The sequence below is a fragment of the Copadichromis virginalis genome, linkage group LG14 (genome assembly GCF_057382275.1).
Source record: "Copadichromis virginalis isolate Kocher_CV1m ecotype Utaka linkage group LG14, C_Virginalis_male_GT1.1, whole genome shotgun sequence".
Taxonomy (NCBI): domain Eukaryota; kingdom Metazoa; phylum Chordata; class Actinopteri; order Cichliformes; family Cichlidae; genus Copadichromis; species Copadichromis virginalis.
In genome coordinates, this window is record NC_140631.1 from 23,476,961 (window position 1) to 23,503,737 (window position 26,777).

The window sequence follows — 26,777 nt, forward strand, 5'->3', positions numbered from 1 at the left end:
TTGGGACGTGCAACCAAGAAATCTGCAGCAAGTGTGTGATGCTGTCATATCAATATGAACCAAATGTGCACGACGGTAAGGAGCAACCGGGGAAAACGGTACACGGGAAACGTAAAACAGACCAGGGCTCAGGACTGAACATAATGAAAACGCTAAACACGATTATTTTAATTATTTTTTTATATTTGTTTTTAATCGAATTTAAATGTATCGATACAAAACTTAAGTGATTTTATAAAACTGACATAAAAAATTATTCCCTAAAAAAAACCCCACAAACAGACAAAAAAAACTTTTACCGGTAGAGGCTCGAAGCTAAACACAGTTTCGGTGACGTCAACGCGCAGCGACGTGGATATGTGACGTGTGCGTACAGGAAGTGAGCTGCAGAAAGTGGGAAAACGTTTGTGCAACGTGATCTGTGTAGTGTTTTTCTCCGCTTTAAAAAGTAAGCGAAGGTCAGGAAATATTAGCAGCTACAGGCTGAGCTCTGTGACGGTAAGCAGGGGCAGCTCCGCTAACCCCGTCTGTCTGTGCTCCTTTAAAAATGTCAGACATTTGTTTTTCTGTCTAACATCAACTTTTACTGCTGTGAGTCCGTGTCCGTGTCTGTGTGTGCGCTCGTGCAGCCTTAGTGTTGCTGTTTACACTGCCGATGTCAGTGATCCAAAAGTGAAAGTTCAGCACTGTTGATGTCACCTCATGTCCACCATCAGGGCTCAATAATGGCTCTGAATAAGTCCATGCATCCTCGGAACCGTTACAAGGACAAACCACCTGACTTCGCTTATCTGGCATCCAAATATCCAGACTTCCAGCAGCACGTGCACACAAGCCTCACGGGAAAACCTATGTAAGTACCTGAGACTGTCCTCCGCTCTGTGTGTGTGTGTGTGTGTGTGTGTGTGTGTGTGTGTGTGAGAGAGAGAGAGAGATCCGTGGCACTAATAATCTCCACTCTAGTTTCTTTCATAATTGCACACATTTACATGCAGTACTTCCAGATTGTGCACCTCACTGGAAAATGAAAACAAACAGTGTGATGCATCTTTGCATCTTGAGGCTGATCTCTGAAGAGTGAGTTGTCTCCTTGCTGCCTTCCTTTCTCCTTTTCTTTCTCCTTTCCTCCCCTCCCAGCGTACCCAGACATCCTCTGGGTCTGTGGCCCGAGATTTCTCCTCTCCTTGCATTTTTCCTCCTTATTTCAGAGATTTCCTGATTTACAACAAGCCAACTGGTCCGAGTGCAGTTAACACCTTACAAAACAAGATTGTTGGCTGCTTTGTTAACAACAACAAAAAAAGATTTCATGTTGAGTAAATTAAACCCCACATAGGGCTATAAATATTTCTGGTCCTGGTGATTTTCGCTTAAGCTGGCACCGAAGATTTTTATATGGGCTGGTACTTATATACTGCCAAGTGTCATTCACCCAGTCTCACACACACATTCATGCACCAGTTTTATCTGTGCTCAGGTGCTTTATCTAATATTCACTCTGATGGATGCATCTTGCTGAACCAGAGGAGCTGGGAATCGATCCCTCTGACAGACAAACCGCTGCTGCTGTACCCGTATGCAGGAAAACCCCGAGTTTTATAACAGTGACTTCTGTATTCTACCAAATATATTATTTAATAAGAATTATATTTTTTAAAAAAACAACCTGGGAATGTCTCTTGGAGGCATTTCTAAACAACTGCGAGATCATCAGTTCGAACAGGAACAACCCAGGAACCATTAAGGCTCAAACTGCAATAAACTGGAAAATGCAGGAACATCAGCATCGCTGTCCACAGTCAGAGGGTGCTGACCAAGAAAGAAGTCTCTGCTCGAAATTGACATCTTCAAGCTTGAATGAAATTTACAGCCTTGCACACGGACAAGCCAAAAGTTTTATGGTCTTTAAACGAGACAAAGATTGAGCTGTTTGCAACATGTTTGCTGTTTGTCTTTCCCCTCTCTGTTTCCTGTCCCTCTTCACTGCTCCACTAGCCAATTAAAAAAGGAAAAAATGTGAATAAATAAACAAAAAAAGAAGTAAATCAGAGAACCCTGTACGCACTGTGAAGCACGGTGATGGTAGCATCATGCTCCCGGGCTGATTTGCTGGTGGTGGTGCTGATATAGTAAACAAAGTGGAATAATGAAGGAGGAGGAAAACCTCAAGTCTCCTTAACTTGGACACAGCTCAGTGATCCAACAGGACAATGATCCCAAACTGATTTTGGGATGGATAAAGCAGGCTAACATTAAGCTTCTTTAATGGCCTTCCCAACGTCCCGACATCAACCCTTTTGAACATTTGTGGATTACTCTTAAAAATCGGGAAACCAGCATATTTTAAATGAACTTCTTTTACCAAGAAGCGTGGTCAAATATCCAGCCAGAATTACGCCAACAGCTTGTTGATGGCTACCAAAAGGGTCTGGCTAAGGTGCAACTTGGTCAGGGACATTAAACTAAATATTAACAGGAATGTATGAATATATTTGAGCCTGTATGAATCCTTTCAACCCTGCATGGATTAGACAAAATCAAATAAATCCAAACTTGTACACCAAACTCTTGTTTTGTAAAATCTTTAAAGACACGTGCTTCAATTCAAAGAAATCATTGAAACCCCCAAGTTACCACGGCATTCAAGCTGATGAGTGAATGTGAACCTCTGACCACAGCTGTACGGTACCTACCTAGTTTGCACTAATTGAAGCCCTGAGGAACACATTCAGCTCCTCTCATGACCCAGCTGACTCGCTCTGCTGGTTAACGCTCTTTCAGCTTCTGGCAGCAGCAGGAGGAAACCTGGACGAATTAATGGGCCCAACGTCAAAAATTTTCTTCCTCTTCACTCTGTCCTCTGTGCATGTACGAGTGGTTTCAACCAGACCCACAATTTAACTCGAAATAGGTTAGTGTGCCAATCAAAGAAGGCCGGCAAGCTTCCTGTGTTTTCCTCCAACTGGGCACAGATTTTGTGTGTGTGTGTGTGTGTGTGTGTCTGTGTGTTGCTCAGTGAGATCGAGCTGCTGAGAAATTTAGAAAAAGTGCAGGCTGGAGAACAAAGGAAGGGTACGTCTGGTGGGATTGGTGGTGTTGACGTCAAACAGTATGAGCTCATGATTGCAGCTCTCCATCTCTGATTTTCCTGTCTCGTTTCTGCTGTGCGCGCGCTTCGTTCTGTGGTTTCCATCCAGCGTTTGCCCTTCAGTGCTCGCTGTGATGCACTCAATTCCAGCGAATTGCTACCTTTGATATTTAATAAATATGAATGCAAAACAGATCAAGGTAAATGTCTGGGCTTCTGCTTTTATTTTTAATTATGAGAGCACGTGTGGAGTGAAAATGTAGACTTGTGGGAAATGTTATTAGATTTTTGGGTTGATAAGTTGGAGGGGATTTTATTTGTGTGCCACCGTTTTAACACCAACTGTCACATTGTTTCACTACAACGAGCACGGCTGTTAACTAAAACTGATAACTCTTGCACATTATCAATCTTCTGAATGCAGCGATATAGGATTTTCACATTGAAACCATAGGTGTGTCTGCTTGACAGGATTTTTACAAAGCCTTGCGGCCTGTTTCTCCACTAATTGGAAGAATTTCATTTTGAGAAGAGTGAATTTACTCCCCCTTTTAAGAGGCTGATTACTAAACTTTAGAGCAGATAATTATGTTACCATAGGTTTTGTTTTTTTAGTTGAGATATCAAATAAAACACGACTAACGTTTGAGTGACGGCGAGTGTAAGAGCTGCCAGTCATTGTTGGACTTCTCCTTTGTTTACATTAAACAGGTAGCACAGATGAATGCGGACGCAGTGTCACTGCAGTGAGTCCGAACATCTGTCTGTGGCTGCGAACATGTTGGCGTGGGCCGTCTGTAGCGGACCGAGTGTGCGTGGGCACACTGTAAAACCCGACTCGATGTCCGCGTGTGACAGGTGTTAATTATCAGTCTGCGGTTCCCTGACAGACGGACAGATGACAAACAATGAGGCGGCGGTGTTCGAGCTTGACGCTCGGCATGAAAATCATATCTGGACAATCAGGGGATGTGACAGCTTCTCCTGCTTACGTGTGAGATTTTTGTGACAAGACCCGATGTGAGCGGACGCACACACACGAAGAACTGGTCGCTTGAATTTAAAAAACAGGCGGCCCTCCGCTCGCCTTTGAAAAAGAGGGCTCATCTCAAGCACCACCATCCTGAGATAATATGAGGAGAGAAAACTTGCATTAAATCGTCTCAACTGACACTAAACACACTTGGCTTGATAAAATAAGATGCCACTTAATCACCGCAAACTAGTGGCTTAATCATACAAGTCGGTCTATAAAAAAAATCAGTGGCTACTTGGTGATTGTGTTTAGTGTCGTAATATTCTTGAATCAACGGATCCTACCTCAGTTTTCTTCTCCAGTCAACATCAATATGCTTGGATACGTCACTCATTGAACAGCCAGCCTTCTCAGTGATGACCTGCTGTGGTTCACCCGTCTCGTGGAGGGTGTCGATAATCGTCAAGTCAGCAGTCTTACTCGTGATTGCAGTTGTGCGCACAGAGCTAGAAGATCTGTTTAAACTGTGTTATATAATAATTTTTTTTATCAAAGTCTAAATTAATGATCTAATTGTTTGCAGTGCTGGATTTCTGATTTTTATGAGCTGTAAGCAGTAACCATCTTGATGAAAACAAGGAAAGGCTTGAAGTTTTTCACTTCAGGTGTCATGAATATCAGATATTAATATAGAATATGTGAAAGTCACACTGTTTAACTGATTAAGAACAGTTGCCTCAAGGTGCTTTGTGTTATAGGGTAAAGATTAGCACGAAAACCCTCCAATAGTTCATGAACGGACGAGTGAGCTGTTGGTGACAGTGGCACAGAAAAAACTCCCTTTTAACAGGAAGAAACCTCCAACAGAACCTTAATCAGGGATGGGCTGGAAGGAGAGAGCCATCTAATTATTCATAATTAGATACAGTAGTTGGGTATAAACACAAGCAGACTGAAAGGAAGGTCTAAATTTGACGAGATGTGCTATTAAACAGCGAATGGAGTGTGTCGAAATGATGCGTCGTGTGGACACGCATCATTAGATTAGCATGTTGGCGTGTGCCATTGGTTAATTTGGACTGAAGAGAGTATTTGGTCATGAAACTGACGAGCTGCAATGAGGGGGCGTCTGTGGCACACTGATGTTCATGAGGCATTGCAGTTAATGGGATATAAGCAGAAGAATTATGGAGTTATAACTAGGCCTGCAGGATTATGGCTAAAATAATATTTTCCACAAGTTTCATACAGAAGTAAATGTTTAACTTCAAGGGCGTTTGCACTGCTGGCTGGACAGAGCCCGTTGGAGGTGAACCGAGCCTTTGGTTAAAGCCGAGCAGATGCGTGAGACCTTGGTGGTTTCACGTGCCCCACTGTCGGGTGAGTCCTTGCAGTGGATGGGAGACGGCTGAAGATGGGGTTTCTTTGTGAACAGATGCGCGTGAACAGTGTCTTAGTCATTTAGGCTTACCTCATGGCCATGTTGTTGAGGCTTAAGGATGTCCTGTGATGTATTTATTTATTTATTTTTAATGAAATAAAAATCTGATATTTTGTTTCTTTTCTGCCCGACACCTAAAATTTCTGTAGGAGTCACTGACAAGTTTTTAAGGCAGCTTGAAACATGTGACGACTGGAGAGATTCTGGATTTCTGGTTAGCCGTCTGCAGGAATTTGGTTCTTCCTCCCCGTCAGCCTGTCGCTCCATCAGCGGAGGGATTAGTGCGGTTTTGTACTTTTCAATGAATTCATCTTCTGGGTTTTTAAGTATTTAAGCACCGAGTTGGGGGATGAGAGTAATCTTGGGGAGACACTCACTCAATCCTCCGGGGAGATATGCCTCCCCTCATTAAGGGATCGTCAGTGGAGCGGACTGATAGCAGCGGGCAGAGAAGAGAGCTCAGACCAGAGGCAGCACGAATTTGGTGGAATTGACTGGAAGTGAAGCGAGGAGAAGATAAACCCCAAAATATTTTAAATGTTTCGGGCCTTTTTCCAGATTTTGATAGGAGAAGGGGGGGCTCTGATCAGGCAGATAGAAGGGTGGGATTAGGAGGCATGAATGGTTATTAAAAATTCAGCAGCTCGGGTGAGATTTAATTTAAAAAATGTTCAATTTTCACACCAGTTTTGTTCAAAGATGTATTATTTAACAGATTCCTGAAATGGGGGTTGGAAATGAACCAATAATTAACAGCTCTGATCACTGCAAATTGATAAATGTAACCTTACATGGATCTTGCACCTGTACCGCTCATTTTAGTGTCTGATCAGGGAAACGAACCACTTTTCGGTAAGAAATGATCGATTTATTAGGGAGCACATCAACATTTCATCCTCAAAGAGGATGTTAGAAGTAGGAAAAATGGACAAGCGTAAAGATTTGAGCATGTTTGACAAGAGCCAAATTGTGGCTTGGGGACATGTCAGAGCCCAAGCTGCAGCTGTTGTCGAGTATTCCCGGTCTGCAGTACCTATTTAAAAAGTGGCTCAAGGAAGGAACAATGGTGAACCAGTGATAGTGCCATGAGTGGCCAAGGCTCAGCGATGCAAATGGGGAGCAAAGTCCGATCCAACAGACGAGCTGCTGTAGCTCAAATTGCCAAAAAAGTTGATGCTTGTCCTGATAGAAAGGTGTCAGAACACAGAGACTCACAGTTCGTTGCATATGGGGCTGCATGGCTGCAGAGAACACCTAGTATCAGGATGCACTATGGAAAGCAGGCGAGCCGGCAGAGGCAGGGTGATCATTTGGGCAATGCTCTGCTGGGAAACATTTGGTCCTGCCATCCATGTGGATGTTATGTTGACATGCACCACCTATCTAAGCATTATTGCAGACCACGTACACCTTTTCATGGAAACGGTACTCTCTGATAGCTGTGGCCTCTTTCAACAGGCTAATGCATTCTGCCACTAAAACAAAAAGGGGAGGTGTTTACTTGGCCTCCAAATTCCAGATCCAGTTAAGCATCTGTAGGATGCGCTGGACTAGCAAATATGATCCATGGAAGCCCCACCGTGGAACTTAGAGAACTTAAAGGATCTGTTGCTGACATCTTGGTGCTGGATACCACAGCACATCTTCAGGGGTCAGGTTATAACGACACCAAAGCACAGTACGGCGTCTTTTTTTTTTTTCCGTTAGGAAACGGCGAGCATGATGGCCATGTTAGCGCTTCACTCTGTCGTCCAAATGTGGTCACTTCATGCTCCAGCCTAAGTGCTGAACTTGAGTCCTCAAACCAGTGGTTGGGGGCTTATGGAGTACATCCATCTTTCATATACAGTCTCTACAGAACTGTATATAACTCTAACAATGGCGTGTTAGGCTTCCTTCCCTCCTTCCTTCCACTCACCTTTCCCTAGATGTTCTCTGCTAAACATAAGTGTTACATGCATTGTTTCATATCAGACTATCTGCAGAATTGCAAAATGAAACAAAACGCGCTCAGAGAAATTCATAAGCAGGTTATCTTTAAATTCACGGTGAGCTTCTTGTGACTCTTTTATTGCTGCTCTTGTGAGGACTCAAAAAAAACCCCCCCTAAAACTCATGACGTGAGAGAAGTTGCTGCAATTCAGCACAAAATATGTCCCAGTGCACTCAGATTGAAGCACCGTGAAGGTCGTGTGTGTGTCTGTGTGTGTGTGTTTGTGTGTGTGCTTTATTGCTGATCATGGAGCTTGCTGTCTGTCTCAGCACTAAACGCCTTCTCACCTCCACATTTTGACCTGAGCCAAGAACTTTACTGCCCTTCAGCACTTAAATTGTCTTTCTTTCTCCACCTCCTCTCCGCCTCGGTTAAGTCAAATGCAACCAAAACACGACTAGACTCCTCATCGGTCCTCCCGGTGCTGTTTTTATATGTCGTCTACTCTTCTCGTCACAACTTCTAAGCTCAGATTTGTCCCACGTCGCATCCCGTCGACCACGTTAACGGCGTAGGCACGCAACGGTGAACCTGTAAATCGCGGGCACGCTCACGCTGCTTCTGGCATCAGCCATTGCTCCAGCGTGGCCGGATTTGCGTGCTCTCCTCATCTGTTCAGTAGGTGGGGTTGCCATGGAGATGTGGCATTTGCAGTGCTGCTGATGGGAGTGATCGGTCTGCATTGCACACACACATATAAAGAGCTAAAAATAGAGGGCTGGCTCCCTCTCTGAATATTGATCCTTATCTAATGATGCCTCAGAGGAGAAATGAACAGGGGGCAGAATCTCTGTGCGCTGGACAGATGAGAGAAGCCGGCTTTCATTTTGGGAACGTGCGAGCGTTATGCTGATTTATCACTTCACCCTCATTAGCCGGGGCTGTTTTTAAAAGTGCAGAGTTCTTCACTGGTTGGTCATCTGCAGTTGTGTTGCAGCTCAGAAGAAGCAGGTGTTGGCTTTCTGTGAGAGGTCAACAGCTGTTCACAACTGGACCATTAACCTTGTGTGTTCATTAGGTGTAGAGACACTGACTAAGATTGATGTGGGGCCGTGTGGGTGCGTTGCGCCTCATCAGGGGTCTTTTGTCTTTGCTGCCACCTGAATGAAGATGCAGAGTTCTGTGAGAAGTGAAATAAGATGCATTTAGAAATATTTTAGTGGCATTTTCTGTTTTTATTAGACCCCTGACAGCAAAGAAACGACAGGAAACGAGGAGGAAAAGAAGCACCTAAAGGAAGCTGATTTTAGTAGAGCAGTGTGATGTTCATAGTTCAGCTGTGGGTTAACAAGTTGTTAGTGAAAATTAAAAACCATGAAATGATAAATGCATCTTCACCTCTTTGATAGTTTTGTGTGTTCTCTGCTAATGGAGCTAATAAAGGATGAACTGAAGGACTTTTCCTTAGTGTTTAGCCCCCGTGAAGAGCTTTTTATTAAGGCTCTTATAGTTCGGTCACTTCCCTCAGTTAGGAGCCTTCCTGAGTAAAATTAACCTATTTGACTGCACTCCTGGAGAACTGCACATCGAATAAAGGCCTGTCCAAGGTTCGCTCTTTTTTTGACTTGTCACGTTCCTATTTTGCCACATTTGATGGTGTCGAGTCAAAGGTTCTATAAATGACCACAGTTGACCAAAGTGCTGTACAAGTTGTACAATAATATACACTGTGTATAACAGTCACTAAACCAGCAGTAAATATACGATAAAGTTCAAAAGTTGGGACTCTTGCCTTATTGGCTCTTGCTCTCCTGTTGCTTCTTTTCCACTGGTACCCACACCACTCAGCTTGATTCTGTCTTTGAAGTTGAGCCGAGATGGTAGTAGTGGAAAAGAGGCATAAGTCCAGTTAATACTACCTACTGGAAAACAGAACTCTTCTTCACTTCCTGCCATTTTCAAAGGAGATTATGTAGCCAGTGACAGAAATGTGAAGTGAAGGTTCACAGTGAACATAGATGGTGTTATTATTTTGTCATCCACACACAGTGGAGTCAAAAAGACTTCCATACTGCCACATTATGTTGCTCTCATCTCTGTTGGTCAGTTCAGTTAGTTGGAATAAAAGAGTTGCACACAGCCAGAGCATGTAGTTTTGTCGTGGTGCACTTCAGTGTTGGAGCTACTGGACCTCCCACACTTGGTCCAAGTCAGAGTCGCAGAACCTATTTTTATGCATACATCCCGACTTGGTCCAGGTCTGCTGTGTACCTCTTTCTGAAGATGATGGTTTGTCAAATCTGTCATACTCCTGGTATTTTAAGTCTAAAATGAATCCTTTAGTGATGACTAAACGGTGCACATTCGGAGAACTCACAGGACCTTGCAGGATTTTCACCCACACTTAAACGCGGAGGTTTTCTGGTCATCCCCCTGACCTCTGACCTCTGAAAAGCCCAGGCTGGGATGGACTCTTTATTTAATGTGAGGACGTCAAAACTGAAATGCAAAACATTTCAGCCGTTTATGTGTAATTGAATCCTGAAAACGGCGACAATGAAAACACAATCAGCGGCTGCCTGCTTTTGAAGCCGCAGAGCCGTTTCCACCATCACTCGGTGCGTTTCTTCTGCTGGAATATGCTCACACCGACACTGCGAGGTGCCAGACGCTCGCATCGCGAGGATGCGTCTAATTGCATCTGCCGAGGTGCGAAAGAACTCTGCAAAGCTTTAATTACACCTATCTCGCCCACTCGTTTTGTCTGCCTGCTTGTGTGACAGCTGAAATCATTAAACACGGCGAGAAGGAGAAGACGGGCGAGCCGAACGACTGGGACCGAGAACTGGGAATAAAAAGTGGGAGGTCTGAGTTGTGTTGAAAATGTGAAACTCATTGTCATCAGCAGGGGATTGTGAGTTGATGGGCTGCTTATCTCCCTTTTGTTTCTCGTGCGCGAGCGTGTGTATAACGTGAAGTAATGCGGTTCAGTGCAGGGAGCTGCAGGAGGCCGGAGCAGCTGAAGGTTAATGAAGTGCTGTATTAAGAGCAGTTTGGTAAATTGCTGTCAGATGGGCCACGCGGTGAAATGAGAGGATCAGCAAGAAGCTAAATTGAAATTATCCTTAAAGGAAAATTGTAGTTTCTTTCAAGCTTGGCTTTATTTTCGGTCACCATTCCCACTGGTACTCACTGGAAGTGCTGTACTCACCAAATGCTGAGGAGAGGGCGGTGAGGAGCAGTTAACCACTTTTATTCAGGATTAAATGAAGGTGAAGAGCAGAAAGGTGGACCTGTTAAGCTAATTTCCACCAGCCATGCATGATTCACAGTTTAGAATAATCTTTCATCTGATACGGAGCATCAGTACGGCTCTTCTCATTCCCTCTCTGATTGAAACAAGTCATTTTGGCTTTTTTCTAGTTGGGTACTTCTAGCAAACAGAAGGTGAATAGAAACAGCTTTTGCAGATAGGATGTAACGTTAGGACGAAAACCATTCATCAAATAACTCAACTATAAAAGGAAAAAAATCCTCAATGCAAATGTTTTATTTTGATGTTTTCTTTAATCCACGACTCTGTAAACCGTGAGCTCAGGTGGAGAGAAAGAAGAGTTTTTTTCAGCGCCTGCTACTGTAGAAAGAAGCCTTTAAACCTTACTACGATATATCCCTCAGACCTAGTTGGAACTTTTTAAAATTTTTGTTGAAATAAGGAGTTTTCTGATGAACTGCACACCCGCGTTCAAAGCCACACTTCCACGCATCAGACTTCACCCTCACTGTGATCAGCAGGACTCGCAGTTATTCACACTCATGACTTAACTGGTGTCTAAAACGTCTGTCTCTTGCTCGTTTTGTGAGTTCTCGATGTAGAGGGATGCATATTTCACCACCTAGCAACAGATGACGTATGTCAGATAAAGTCCGATTCCCACAGCTGCTCTGAGTTTGAAACGTTTTACTCATTTAGTCGCATTTCTGATTTTCTTCAGAGTGAATTTCAAAGAGCCGGAGGCGGTGCGAGCGCTGACCTGCACCCTGTTAAAGGAGGACTTTGGTTTGGCCATTGAGATCCCTCTGGAGCGACTCATACCCACCGTCCCCCTGCGCCTCAACTACATCCACTGGGTGGAGGACCTCATTGACGGCCAGAAGCAGCCGCGCAGGGGCATTGACATCGGTACGGCCACCAGTTTCAGTCACCTTCAGCGCACGTGTGATGTGATAGTCTAGTTAAGCTGCTTTGATTGGTTTATAAGACGAGAAATCAGGCTTACTTAGTCACTTACTTAACTTAGTTCAAACATGGTCATTTGCACTTCCATCACTCACTGTCAGACTCAAAATATAAGGTCATCTGCACTGACCCAGTGTGTCAGACTTCACTCTAATGCATATGTGTTTCAGTTCTCACCAGTACCTGTACATCTGTGTAAAATGAACGTGCTTCTCCTTTAAATGCTGCAGCAAACCCCAGCAGCACATCTTTAAACATTAATAACCACAGACGGGGGGGATTTAAATGTTAATGCCGCTGCTCTGATTCTTGATGTGGCTCGCCGCTCGGCACAGCACCTGAAATGTCAGTTGGCACTTCCAGCAAATGAGCCCAGTCATTCCCAGTTTTCCCAGCACTCGCCAGCCTGATCCCCAGTCACACGTCATTACTTGTTTTTCATTCTGTCGCTCAGAGAAAACAAGGTCTGACTTTAAATGTGTTTTCCTGCAGGTGTGCTTCTCCTCTGTAGTTCCTCAGGTCACTGATTGGTGACCCCGAACCTTTATGTGAGCCCACTGAAGCTGTCTGCTGCTGATGGATCACCACTGGGTGTTTCCTTTTCTAACCGAGGCCATCTCAACTGAATTATGTGGCTTTGGTTCTTGTTAGATGGGAATAATTTAATAATAGCTGCTGGATTTGACATTTATTGACCATTATGTCCACCAAGTCTAAGATAATTCTTTAGAAACGCATCATGTCACACTTTGGGACCTCCTTCCTTCAAGACAACAAAAACACTGCGGCACATTTTCATATTGTTCAGTGACAGCTATGATCAGTCATCATTGACTGTTTTTATTTCCAAAGGCACTGTGTGTGTGTGTGTGTGTGTGTGTGTGTGTGTGTGTGTGTGTGTGTGTGTGTGTGTGTGTGTGTGTGTGTGTGTGTGTGTGTGTGTTTCATCAGGCACTGGGGCATCCTGTATCTACCCCTTACTGGGAGCCACAATGAACGGCTGGTACTTCCTCGCCACAGAGGTGGACGACATCTGCTTTGACTATGCTACCAAAAACGTGGAGCAGAACAACCTGTCCGACCTGGTCAAAGGTGCGTTTGATCTACTCAATGTGAAGGTGACTTCATCTTTAGATATTATACTACTACGCTGGAACTCTCATACACTGTCTCAGAGATGATGTTTTATGTGTGAGCTGCAGCACTGAGGATGAATTCCAGGATACTGTGATTACTAAGAAGTGGATTAATATGACAGCAGGAAGAAGTCAGCTACCATTAGCCACCACAAGCTACTGGTCACGTCAGGTCAGCGTGACTTTGGAAATAAAAACAAAACCATTTTGCACAAATGTTCAGTTGGATGAAGGTTGATCCCACTTTTCTGGTCATAATTCATGTGATAGTGATGAAAAGGTTTAAACATCAGATATCATCAAAGGTCCAGTCTGACTTGAATGATGTGTAATTCGGAACATCTTGGATTTCACCTTCTACCTGTGGGTCTGATACAGCCTGGAGACAGATTGGTTTGTTAGATGATGAGGTTTGCAGGGCCAGTGGGTAGTTTTTCGGGGGCTTCCTGTGCGTCTAGTGGTCATTGTTTATGATTGTAGATGATGCCGCTATAGCGGCTCTGACCAGCCAAAAATTAAGAAGCTGTAGGTTGCATGGTGCAGGCTTGTTCTGGCAGATCCCACAGATGTTCCACCGGGTCCTCTGGAGTTTGGAGAGCAGGTTTGTTGTATTGCTTGTGCTGTTCCTGAGCAATTTTTGCAGTGTGCTGATGTCCTGCTCGGAGAGGCCACTGCCATGAAAGGTATACGTGGTTTGCAGCAATGTTTAGGTTGCAGACCGTGCACCCCAAAGTGTTCCAGCAGGAAACAGATATTTTCACCAGTCCTATTTTTAATGCTGTGGCTGCTTTGTGCAATTTGATCACTGATTGTTGCTGTAAATATTTCAGCAAGTCCTGCCAAAATCTCGATATCCTGCCTCGAAAATGCTTTGTTTCCTGTTGTAGTAAATAGGATGTCTTTTTGTGACACTTAGCCGGACAAAACAGGGACGTCTCGCTGGAAGAGTGTCGTATTTAGCCTGAGCTGAGACTAAACTTGTCTCTGCTCAGCAAATCTGTGGCTGACAGGAGTGCAGCACACAGTGACTCGGGTCCCATTTTGTATTGACAGTCATACATTTTATTCAGCTTTTACACACTTGTCTCACATTAGTGTTTATTTATTTATTTTACCTTCCTCAGTCGTCAAAGTTCCTCAGAAGACTTTACTGATGGATGCCTTGAAAGAAGAGACAGAAATGGTGTACGACTTCTGCATGTGCAACCCTCCATTTTTCGCCAACCAGCTGGAAGCAAAGGTAAAAGTTCACGTTTAAAAGTAGTTTAAATTCTGGAGCGTTGTCTGCTTTGACCTTGAAGTTTCTGACTCATTGACAGTAAATGCACTCGTATACTGACCGGAGAGGCTCCAGCACCAAACACAGTGTGTTTACGTTTTAGTAACAGGGCTCTAATAGGATTTTATTGTAATCTCTGTCTGTCTTGCTGCCCTCTCCAGGGGGTAAACTCCAGAAACTCACGCCGACCTCCTCCCAGTTCAGTGAACACGGGCGGGGTGACGGAGATCATGGCAGAGGGCGGAGAACTGGAGTTTGTCAAGAGGATCATTCATGACAGCCTGCAGCTCAAGAAGCGCCTTAGGTGAGGAAAGAGGACTGTTTTCTTCTTTTCTTTTCTTTTTAAAGGTTGCACACGTATTTGTGTGTGTAAAAACACAAACGTCATTACAACACAGCCACATATTTAAATTGGCGGGTGGATGTAGATGAGTGCTGCACTTGTAGTTGCTCTGGAGAGGCTTGGAGAGCTTTAAATGGCTGCAGTGAAGGGGAGACTCGGAGAGGTGAAATGGGCAGATGGGCTGCTGCACATTGATGGAGCTGTCACCCACAGTTGCTTTAATGATTTTGGCACACGTTGACTCTGTGCTGTATCCGGGAGCCCACAGGGAACAGCTGTGTTTGGGAGGGTGAGGGTGGAGGGGTCGGATAGATGGGTGGGGGTGTCTCAGGCGGCCCTCGCTTTACCCTCCCTCGTTACGGGGCTGTCACCGAGGCAGCCGAGCGAGACCCGGGCAGAGGGAGCTGCAGAGTGGTGCTATTAAAACTGATTAGACGTGTCACACCTGCTACACGGAGCACTGTGTGTGTGTGTGTGTTTGCAGAGTGGAAAGATGAGCACTCTTGAGTGGGACTGAAGTTAACACCTAGTTGCTCTTGTGTGGCAATGTTACACTAAAAGTCAGAGCGAGCCGGGTTTCATTTCGCAGGTTTGAGGCTCCGGCCAAACCAACCGGAGCCGACTGTCACTCCCAAAACCACGCTGGGACACGAGAGCCTCCAGGTGTCCATGGAAACACTGCCAGCCTTTTCCGATTGGTCCTTCGAGACGCCCCCATTGCCCCGCTCTGCTCCTCTTTCCTTTCTTTTCACCAGAGGGTAATTACTGTCAGATAAGGCGAGTTTAACTTTCAGCCAAATATCCAAAAGTGCGGTTAGATTTGAGGTAATGCTCCTAATTCATCACGCCATTGATATGAAAATTACCGTCTCTGGTAATAAGACTGTAATCACGTGCAAGTGCTTCAGAAGAGAAAAGACTGAAAGTGGAGGCTGATGCAGCTGCGCTCTTCTCGAAGAGGCTGCTGGTGGTGCATTCGGGGATCTCTCCTGGGCGTTGCTCCCCACTGTGCTCAAAATTGGCGAACATCTGTGAATATTAGAGCTGTTAAATATTTCATCGTGTCACCTGAGGCTGACGGGCTGCTCCTCAATACCCCTTCAGCCCTGGCTGTCCTCATGCCTCTTTAACATGATTACATGTCAGTGTCCTTACTGATTGTCAGTCACAAGTTAAATAATGTGTCAGATTAAATTTTATTTGGGTGTTACAGGAGCTTTTTAGCCAACTACAGTCAGGAGGCAGGTTTGACACAGTTGAAGTCAGAGCTTTAGGAAACTGCATCTATGTACATGTCTATTAAAAGCTTTCTATATTATAATGAAATAATAATTATTATAATAATAAGGAAAGTAAGACTAAAAGATGTTGAGATGGTTGAATGGTTCACAAATTGCTAGTATCTCACTATAATGATCATAGAGTATTTATGTATGTCTGTATGAACTCCTCCTTAATGGGGGAGCCAGTCACAAAACCTACGTACGCAACTTAATGGTGTCCAGAATTTCTATTTTTTTGTGTGTGACTACCACATTACGCTATTCCAAGTAAATGTCAAACCCAAGGTTCGCAGTTTTAGGTTTTGCTTTCAAATTGAACAGGTTTCTCAAATAAGATGAATGCATGTAATAAATACAGGAGGGAAACAAAATAGCACCACAGGCATGGCAAAAAACGCTTGTAGGGAGGGTTTGTCCTAGTGTTTGTAATGTAGATAGGAGCCATGTAAGGCTGTAAAAGTCATTAATAAAACTTTCAAATGAATTGAATGTTACATCTGACAGGTAGCCAGTGTACTGGCCTTTTTATTCAAATCCTGGGACTTTTTTTTAATGAGCTGGATTTTTTTTTAAGGAGATGGACTTTTGGCTGGGACCCAAGCAGTAGGGCTGCACGATTAATCGTTAGAAAATCGCGATCTCGATTCATACTCATGTGCGATTTCATTTCCAAATGACAACGATTTTAAAAAAAAAGAAAAAAAAAAGACGACGATTGTACCGCATTTTGATCCGGGACGTACTCTGCATGAAAACAAGCGCTCACTCTTCCTGCTCAACAAATGACAAGGGCGGAGCCTTATACCACGTGATACAGAAGCTGTGCCGTGTGATGCTAAAATTAGCAGGGAAAAAACAGCGGAGAGCACGTCAGGGATGACAAGAAAGTGACAGGAGAAAATCCGTCCCGGTCAACCACCCAAACATCAATAACGGGAACCTTATACAGCGCTTCCCTATACACGTCGAACTCCCGCAGGCACAAAGAAATTACGGAGGCTATCACTTATCACCTGACAAAGATATGGCTCCCATCAACACTGTGCAAAACGAGGGATTTAGGAAAATGATCAACACCCTAGACAAATGCTACACAGTGCCGTCCCGCAACTATTTTTCTATTGTTGCACTACCTGCTCTATACACGCAGCGTCGAGCAACGGTGGAGACGGAATTTCAAGCAGTACAACATTTTGCGGCAACAACAAAACGTGAGACATTTGTTGTTTTTATGTTTATTTATTGTTTTTATGTTCAGTCTCAACTGTTACGAAGTTGATGTGCAGTTAATAAGTGCAATAAATATTTATACTGGAAAAGAAAATCGTGAGAGAATCGTGATCTCAATTCTAAGCCAAAAAAATCGTGATTCTCATTTTATGCAAAATCGTGCAGCCCTACCAAGCAGTGAACATTGCAGCAGTCCATGAAGGAGTGGGTGAATTTTTCGAGCTCTGTTACAGATAGAAAATGATTGACTTCTCCAACATTTCTTATGTCTGATTTATACAAATCTGTAGAGCCCACGATTTAGCCTACGTAACTGGGTGACAGCATTGCCAGTAATAAAACCTGTATGGGTTGCGTCGATTACTACGTCAAGTTGAATTTCTAGTGAGGTGTGCATCAGGTTGAAATGTAGGAAGTTTTTACAGTCCTGTGAATAACTTGGCACCTCCTTACTGCTTCCATAGGAATTAAGAGGTTAAGTAGCAGCCAGGTACAGATTATCAACTGCAGTTGGTAAAGTAATCATCCACAAATCTGAGCGCCTCTATAAAAGCTGAAGTTTTGGCAGTTTGCTGGTTTGGAACAATAGTCTGCTCCAGTTTTTAAGAGCTGAGGCGATAAAATGAAATCCTGATGATGACCCTAACCCTAATAAAAACATCACACACACATGTTTTGACTACCTCTGTCAAATTGACCAGCCGTCCTTCCAGGCTGACTCCCCGATGTGTTTCTTTCCTCCGCCTGCCCCAGCTGGATGTTGCTGCTCATTGATCAAGTCCAACCTCACGTCTTTATCACACAGCAGTGATTATTGATCAGGCGTCCACCACGGGATGACTTCAAAGCAGTTTTTCCTCTGCTGCAGGATGTTTTTCTGCCTCTCGTATTTTACTTTGTGTCCCTCCCCTGAGCACTCCCCCTCTCCTCATTTGATCTGTGCTCGAGGGTTCACGCCCGGCTGTTGGCCACTAACACCTCCAACAGACACAGTTTGGTTAATATGGATTCTCCTTTCTGCAGGTGGTACAGCTGCATGTTGGGAAAGAAGTGCAGCCTGGCACCTTTGAAAGAGGAGCTGAGGAAGCAAGGGGTGAGTAGCCAGCGAGACCCAGAACAAAGAGAAATTTACGAATACATGCGCAAACACGGTAATCAGTGAGAGTTACAAAGCAGGCACAGCTTTGATCTCAGTTTGTTCATGCAGAGACACGATGCTTCTTGCAGGGCTTGTTAAAACAATCTTTGCCACACCCCCGTCGCCCAAGCTACCTTTCTCCTATGTATTGATGTTTAAAGGAGGCAATCACCAGCACCAGCTGAGCACGCTCACAAACGAGCCATGAATGAGCTGATTTCTGTTTGCTGTGCATGACTGAATCACACGCCTCTCAGTAGCTAACATGCATTAGCGTCATTAGCCTGACTAATAGCCCAGCACATGACTCCTGACTGCTGCGGGCCTGCAGTACCGCGCCAATCTCACAGACCGCCCGGCCCCCGCCCCGCACCTGCCACCCCTCAACCCTCCTCCAGGGTGTCGCTGCTCATCAGAGTGAGTGCAGCGTTGGCTAACATCCAGGAAGAAGGCTTCATTCTGAAGCGTGTGTAAAAAGAAACCTGCGCTTGTTAATATGCTAATGCTTTCATCACCAATTACTTGAGTCATTCTCCAGCGTGTCCTCAGTTTTCGTTGTGTTTTTAATTTAGCAAATGTGACTCATAAAAACTCATCTCACCCTCAGAGCTGTCTGACCTCTGACATATAAGATAAGTGACTTCCTCTTATTTTCTGAGAAAACCCCGACAGCAACACAGTGGATTCCCACATCCTCCTTATGTTCTCACATACTGTCAGAGACGTGAAGCCAAAGGTCACACTGGCAAAACATCACACTGTCAGATTCAGTCACTGCTTTCTAGAAAGACTAAATTCCTAAATTGTTAGTTTTGATCGCAGATACCGCACACACCAATCAGTCACAGCTGCCAATCAGCACAGAAACTCCAAATGTTTTTATAATGATGGGTTTTGTTTTAAACAAAATATTGAATCGGTGCTATGGGAAGGATTTTATTTGGATAAAATAACTGAATACTGATAGTGAGACGGATACGTGTAGATATAAAATGACAAGCCTCTGTTGCAGGAAAATATTTGGATTTTTCTGTATTTAGCCATAAATGATCATCAGATTTTCACCTAAGAGTGTTTTCACACCTGCACTCTTTATTCCATTTAAAATCATTTTACTCCTCCCTGCGATTCAGTGTAATTCAGCGATGGTACACAAACATTTTTATTTTAAAATGTTTCTTTTTTCACATCTAGTTTCAATTTTTAGTTTAAATTAACTATCATAAATTTTGTTTGTAGAGATGTATTTTGCGTGACTTGGACTTTTTCTCTTTCCAACAAATATTTTACATGTGATCAGTTTCTGTGGTGTATTTTCTTTATGAATTTATCGTTTTGATGATCTCAGGTACAGCCTGGTCGCCAGAGTACTGCAGTGTTTTCATGCTGTGCACTTGTTAACTCCAGACTCCTCTCTGTTTTTGCTCAGGTGCCTAAAGTGACCCACACTGAGTTTTGCCAGGGGCGGACCATGCGGTGGGCACTGGCTTGGAGTTTCTATGACGACGTGGTTGTTCCGGTGAGTTTGTACAGATTTATTGTTGTTGTTGTTAAATGTCAGTAACAGAGGATTACCAGGATCAGGATTACATATAAAAGCAGGTTACCTGCTCAGCTCTGAGGAGCACATTTTGCTCTGCTGCTGGATGTTTCCAAACCCTCTCCTCAATAATGCACCACCTCTGTCCCTCTCCAGACTGGATCCTCTTTCCCTGCAGCCTCGTTCCATTATGTGCACTTACTCCGTCCTCTGGGGAGATGTTTATGTGATTTCTAACATGCTGTAGCCAGGCAACAGTCGCCAGGGCAGAATTGTGCGCGCACACTGTACCGCAGGCGTGTCTGGATTAGAGGGTGAGATTTGGAGTTAAACAGACATGAAAGCATTGCAGAGAGAGATCTGGAAATGATGCTGCAGTGCTGATGAAGTCAATCAAACATAAATGCAGGTGAAGCAGAGGGCTGTTTGGTGGACTGTTTCTGTTTTTCAGCAAAAAAGCAGTTGAGCAGAATGATTGGCCTAATTTTTCTCCAGATACCATCCTCCACGTTCACACTGCTCCAAATCATCAACAGGCAGAGCCCCTCGAGCACATGTGGGGTTACGTAGCAGAAGTTCACGGTCAAACGCCCAATTCTGCCTGCATGAACCTTTCTATGGTCATCTGGTTTATGTATATAAGCATGGGAGAGCGCATTAATGTTAAATGTAGACTAAAACATATGTGACATATATGATCTGTGACCTACTTAACCTCATTATTACCCGTGGTGACTTAATTCATGTCTGGTGTAACCAGAAATGTTTGCAGTACAGTTATTGAAGTAGTGGAAACCTCAGGATTCCTAAGGATTCTAATCCAGGAAGAAATAGATTTTTGGTCAATTTTATTTATTTGTTGTTTTTGCATGTCATTTTCATTTGGTTCCCTCATTTGGAAATAGCTTCAGTCTAAAAAACAAGATAGGAGACGTGTTTATGTTTTTTAAACACTTGGATCTGTATGATGTCAGTGAGAGCTTCTTCCTCTTCTGCACTGTGATCATCTTCCATCTCACCCTCTGTCTAACATCCTCCTGTCACACCAACCCTGTGCATGTCCTTAATCCCGACATCCATGAATCTTCTCTGAGGTCTTCGTCTTTACCTCCTCCATTTTCATCATCCTTTGTCCAGTATATCCACTATTCCTCCTCTGCACATCTCCGAACCCTCTCAACCATGCTTGTCTAACTTTGTCTCCACACTGCTTCACCTAAGCTGTCCCTCTGATGTATTCATTACTATTCCTGTCCATTCTGGTCAGTCTTCAGCTCAGCCTCCTGTCTTTTTGTGCACACATCTCAGCAGGTCTCACTGCCATCCTGTAACCCTTCCCTTTTACTCCTGTCACAAATTACCTCCGACACTTGTCTCCACCCTCCCCACTCTTCTTCACCTCTGTTGCTCTGAATAGTTGATCCCAGGTATTCAAACTCATCTACTTTTACTATCTCTACTCCTTGCAGCTTCATGGCTACACCCGTCTCCCCCACCATCAGTGACACTCTCTCTGTGTGATGCCACTGACTGCAGATATCATTAATATGGTCAACTCAGAAACATAGCACTGACTTTTTAGCAAAGCAGCTCCACTTCCCTTTTCAGACCTACTATTTGTGAGGTTCAGCCAGTCAGGAGAAAACTAGAAACAGACCAAGGATGGAACTGAAAGGCTGAACCGAGGCTCAGTATAAAGGATTATTTTCATCTGTGAATAATGCAAAGCTACTCTACTAGATTAGAGTACTATGGAGTTGGAATCAAGTGTAATGAGTCCCCTTTAAACAGTTTAGTTATTTTCTAATTTATCCTTTTGACTCTGGAAACTAGCCGTGGCTGTTTGATTGGAGTGTCAGCTTGATCCCAGTCTTTTTAGCTTTTCACTGAGTTTTGTCTTCCTCCTGTAGTCCGATACAACCAAAGACCGCATAGACAAGCCTTCCCTCGTTTGTTTTTTCCAACCAGTACACACAAATCCACACCGTTTTCAACATATGAAATAATACGAGCTGTTGTTATTTTTAGATTCAATCTTATTACAGAGAGAGGACAAAATGCAGGGGTTGTAGTGAATTGAAAGGAAACTACATTAGATAGAAAGACCTTTTGAATGCAGACAAAAGAGGAGGAAGCACATCCAGCACAGGCCGACAGAATAAAAGGACCTGTAGACAGAGACGACTGCCAGGCTTTATCTAAGCCCTGAGGCCCACTGTTGCTCATACAAGCCTGTAGCAGCAGGAGGAGGAGGGATCAGGAAAGTCCAGAATCCAAGCTGGGGTTTGGGGACCTGACGGAAATCGGGGGGTTGGGAGGAGGGGGGGGGGGTGATCAGAGTATGATTTACAGTTTGCCTGCAGGTGAGACTGGCAGCAGTTTGTTTCTCTATGGTGTGTGTGTGTGTGTGTGTGTGTGTTCATGGACTCAGGAGGTGAAGATTGATGATTGAACATCATTATATGTGGAGAGAACAGCTCTTGTTGGTTTTAACTCTAATTTTAAAAATCGTGTGTGTGTGAGAGAGACAGAGAGAGGGCATGCAGTGAGGTTGTAGTGGGTAAGTGGGATTAATAATGGAGTGAAAGAGCAGAGGAGTCAGAGGAGGATGGGATTCAGTTGAGAGGTGTGTATGTAAACTCTAAATGTGGGTTTTGTGTTCTTTCATTTGTAAGTCTGTTTGTGTGTGCGCGTGTGTGTGCGAGATTCTGTGTCAAGGATGCTCGGTTATGAACAGACAGGTTTGGCTTGATGGATTTTATTGATTTCCTTGCACAATGAGCTGCAGAGCGTGCAGAAAAGAGGGAGAGACGTCTGAGGCAAACAATAAGAAATAAAAGCAGCAGCCAGACAAGGCAGCGCTCATTGTCAACCCATTAATTACACGTGTCCATCTCCTCTAAATATGCATCTAAAAGCACCGTCATTTTAACTAAAAATCAATAGATGATTGAGACAGGGAGTGAGCACCAACTCTGCTCTTCTTCTTGAATGTGCAGCAAATTCGGCGATTATCACTGAGGAACTGTAAATGATGAAACATCACTCACAGGTAACAATAAAAATCTTCAGTGACTCTGAGAGTAACTGAAACTTGACAGCAGGCGAGTGCAGCAGAGTGAAGGTCACCCTCTGCTCCTTCCCTCAGCTGTTTGTAGGTCAGTCGGCCATGCTGTCTGCTGCCTCACTACTGCCGCAGACCCCCGCTGTCTCCCCGCTTTAAGCCAGCCTGCAGTGAGTGTAGCGATCACAGGTCGGCTGCAGTATGACTGCTGCAGAGCCTCAGTACTCCGACACAGTTGGGTGATGATCTACATCGCCATTATAGCCTGACATTAAAGGGAATTAAAGATTTCCGTTTGATTTATTGCAGGCTCAGGTGCAGCTTGCATGATTTGAGCGCCCTCTTGTGGCACTCTGCATTTATCTTTTTTCTCTTTAGATTTGTTTTTGATGCAGAGATATAACTGCATCATTTTACTCATGCCATTCATTTTATGTAGTATTTTTAATGGGCGACTGCTGGGGAATGCTCCAACCCTCTCCGCGAGATCGTTTTAGGCCTAAAATGAGCAAAAACTGTATCTGAGAGGTTAAAGAGTAAGGACGAGAGAGTACAAAATGTGAGGAAGTGTTCAGCAGATTTTAGTGTTGGTAGCAGGACAGTGCAGCTACTCTGAAGGCCAAAGGAAAAAGACTCAATCCAGTAAAATGTCAGTTTTCCTCCTCCTTAAAGGTCAACTGTCTGAATGCAGCACAGATGTTGATCCTTTTAAAATTTAATGCCGACTACAAGTCGCACTGTGATACGGAGCTACTTAACTTTGACATCCAGTTTGGTCTACAATATGCAGACCAGGGGTGGGTGACTCCAGACCTCAAGGGCCGGTGTCCTGCAGGTTTCAGATATCACCCTGGGTCAACACCCTGAATCAAATGTTTAGTTCATTACCAGGCCTCTGGAGAACTTCAAAACATGTTGAGGAAGTCATTTAGCCATTTAAATCAATTGTGTTGGATAAAGGACACATCTAAAACCTAGAGGACACTGGCCCTCGAGGCCTGGAGTTCCTCCACACCTGATGTAGACTGTTGCATGATATTTCCTTGCATGTCCCCCTCAGTGCTGTTATAACACAGTTATTGTCTGCATATTCATGAAATGACATTTTCCTGTAGTTGCAGAAAGAAGTGCGTTACTATTAGTGCGTTCTTGATTGAAGACTTTACAGATGTCTGAGTTTGCCAAAAGGATTTGAAACAGCTCACACTGTGTAAACACTGCCCCCTGCTGGCAGCTGTGCTCTGAACTCATACAGTTCATTGTCTCTTATTACTAGGGATGGGTATCGTTTAGGTTTCATCCGATACTTTTGAAACGGTGCCGGTGCTTAAAGAATGGAGAACACAAACTTTGTCCAAAAACCTCTTATGTTTTTATTTTTAGCAGTCTTTTTTTTTTTATGGTGACTCCACCGTTGAAAATGGATGGAGATCTTTGACTATAAATTTTGTCACTTCCCTATGAATTTTGTCCACTTTTTCTTCGGTCGTTTTAGGCTTTCTGGCCAGGGTGAAGGGAGTATCTGCCATCAAACAAGAAGACAGCCGCATGTAACTACAACGGTGTTTGCTAGTTCACCTTACATGCATTAATTTAATAACGTGGTTAGCCTACTCAACGTAAATTACACACGAACAACATTAAGCTACTCACGCAGAGAAGAACGGCTGCTGCTGCATCATCATCCGTCATCATTTCTGCTACACTGGCAGGGCTAGGGGCCAGGACTCTACTCTTCGGGTTCTTGGGGGATGTTGCTAACTCCGCGTCCGATAACAGGCACCACACCCGCAGTAGATGTGCATGGTGTGAGGTCTCGCAGCAAGCTATCAAATACGGTGCATTTCTCGGCTTTTAAATAAAAAACGCTATGCATTGCCAGGCGTTTCATCAGATTCGAGGTGTTACCTCATTTGCACAGTATCAGCTTAAAGCACTTGTTGCAGGCTGCTGAGTTTGCATCTTTTGCTGTGAAGTACAGCCAGACTTTTGACCGCTTTGCCTTGGGCGTTTTTAATCTGTAGCTCTGCTCTAAAAGAACGTACGTAGTGGGCCCGCCTACTGTCCTTGGAAAGGTAAAATGATTGGCTAGAATCCAAAGTGTATGACATCTCAGGAAAAAAAAAAAAAAGCACCGAAATGTGTGGTGCTTTTCGGTCTGGTTACTACCGTTTATGTCAGAACCGATGCCATAATGGCACCGGATACCGGTACCCATCCCTACTTATTACTGTGTGGATTTGAGTATCCTCAAATCTGGTTCCCCTGTCCTCAGTAATATCCAGTACAGCTTGCTGTCTAACGGTGTCTGACTGGCTTTGTATGATCTCAGTCCCCTCCCAGTAAGAAGTGTAAACTGGAGAAGGCCCGGAAGCCGCTGTCGTTCACAATGCCGGAGGCGGGACTGAAGGAGCTCCAAGCCAAGGCCTCGGCTTTAGGCTGCACGTGCCGCAGCCCTGTGGACAGCCTCACCGTTCTGGTCGAGAAGACGCTCAGTGAGCTGCGGGTGAGCTTCACTACTGAACATTGTTTTATGTATAATAGATTTCACTGAAGTTTTGACTGCACTGGCCAACTGTCTCACGTGTGCGGCTCTGCAGGTGCTGCACAAACGTGTGCCTTGCAAAAAGGAGGAGCAGAGCCTCTTTCTGACAGCTGTGGAGAACACCTGGATCCACGGGCGTCAGAAGAGACGTGAACAGACACGTCAGCTGCGAGAGCTCCCCAGGGCGCCACACTGTGCCGGAACCACTTCACAAACCACCGTGACCGCAGGTGCTCCAGAAACATGCCTGACCTCCCAAAACCAACTGACCACCGCAGAAAACAGCAGCAGCCAGAACGAGAACGCTGAGAGCAAAAGCACGCCTGCAGACAAGCCGGGTAAAGAAGTCACAGAGAGCATGACTGGGGAACAAAAAGAGGCCCCAGAAAAAGTAACAGGCGAGGATGTGGACATGGAGTCCTCTACCTGCACAGGAACGGGGCAGGAAGCAGACCTGAAGGAAACACCTGCTGCAGCGAGCGAGCCGCCCTCGAAACAACCCGTGAGCCCCAGCACTGTCAAACACTTCTTGTTTAAGTGTCTGCTGAACGTGATCCAGGAGCAGAGTGACGTAGTGATCGAGATGCACTGGGTGGAGGGTCTGAACAGAGACCTGATGAACCAGCTGTGCACTTACCTGAAGAACACACTTTTAAAGACTGTCGCAAAGTCCTGATCAGCAAGTCGAGATCTTTTCTTCTCAAAAATTAAAAGCTTTATTTTTTAGACATGATTAATGTTAGGCTGTGTGTTGGGAAGTTTATTTTGTATAGCTTCTGAAAGGCAATTCTGTATTGGCTGTTTCTTTTAATTCACTTTTAAGATTTTGTATTCTAGAGGCAAAAGTCTCCTTTCCCCCCGCTGAAAAAACACAAGCTTGTAAAAAAAAAAAAAAAAAAAAAAATCCAAATCACCTGTTTTAATTAAAATACTTATTAATATACTATACTTCATGTCAACCGTACAACAAACAAACCATCATACATAACAAGAATCTCTATCGCAACAAAAGTAAGGAGACACCACCTTGTAGCGCTAGTCACCAATTGAGCTTTACAAGTTAATTGTATTGAGCTGGAATCTTCAGGGAAATTACTCCGAACACTCCAACCAATGATTCATTTGGCCTTGCCAATAGCTGATATACTCATGGAATCACCCAACACTGCATATTGTGTGTTATAAATTGCAAAAATATTTGGAATAAATTTACATTTTTATACAGATTTTTTTCCCTTTCCCATTTTTACTGAATTGTCTTTAATTATGTAGTACCTGTAAATATCCACAAGAGGGCAGCGTCAGCTTGTCCTGTGTGTTATGATCCGTTGTACTCGTTGATCTTTAATTGTTCCTTTGTTAGAGATTGTATTTTAGACTCACTGTCGCTCCAGTCTGGCACAACTGTTTTAAATAGACCCACAGACCGTGTAATTCAGGAAGTTCCTGGAGCCCCTCGGTCTTTCCTGGAGAGCCTTTGGTATTATTACTCTGCTGTACCCGGCTGACTTCCTCAACAGCATCGAGTGAATAACAGGAAA

The 26,777-nt window shown here is 44.2% G+C and overlaps 1 protein-coding gene across 2 annotated transcripts; it reads left to right on the forward strand.

The window, feature by feature from the left end:
* Positions 1–26,462, forward strand: mettl16 (methyltransferase 16, N6-methyladenosine). 2 transcript variants are annotated; one of them, XM_085429999.1, is made up of 10 exons: positions 1–75; positions 717–853; positions 11,434–11,621; positions 12,630–12,770; positions 13,939–14,054; positions 14,255–14,397; positions 17,973–18,042; positions 19,517–19,606; positions 25,024–25,197; positions 25,292–26,462. In XM_085429999.1, exons 1-10 carry the CDS (start codon positions 55–57, stop codon positions 25,910–25,912), a joined length of 1,701 nt encoding a protein of 566 aa, XP_085286125.1. In that variant the 5' UTR covers positions 1–54; the 3' UTR covers positions 25,913–26,462. The 2 variants fall into 2 exon arrangements, with proteins under 2 accessions (XP_085286125.1, XP_085286126.1); XM_085430000.1 differs by lacking the exon at positions 1–75 and adding an exon at positions 366–498.
* Positions 26,463–26,777: the final 315 nt, after the last annotated feature.

What these genes read in the sequence shown, in the direction of transcription:
- mettl16 (XM_085429999.1), top strand. Translation starts at nt 55, where the DNA reads ATGAACCAAATGTGCACGACG. An exon ending in AGCCTCACGGGAAAACCTAT is followed by an intron (nt 854 to 11,433) that starts GTAAGTACCTGA and finishes GATTTTCTTCAG; the next exon opens with AGTGAATTTCAAAGAGCCGG. An exon ending in ATGACGACGTGGTTGTTCCG is followed by an intron (nt 19,607 to 25,023) that starts GTGAGTTTGTAC and finishes GTATGATCTCAG; the next exon opens with TCCCCTCCCAGTAAGAAGTG.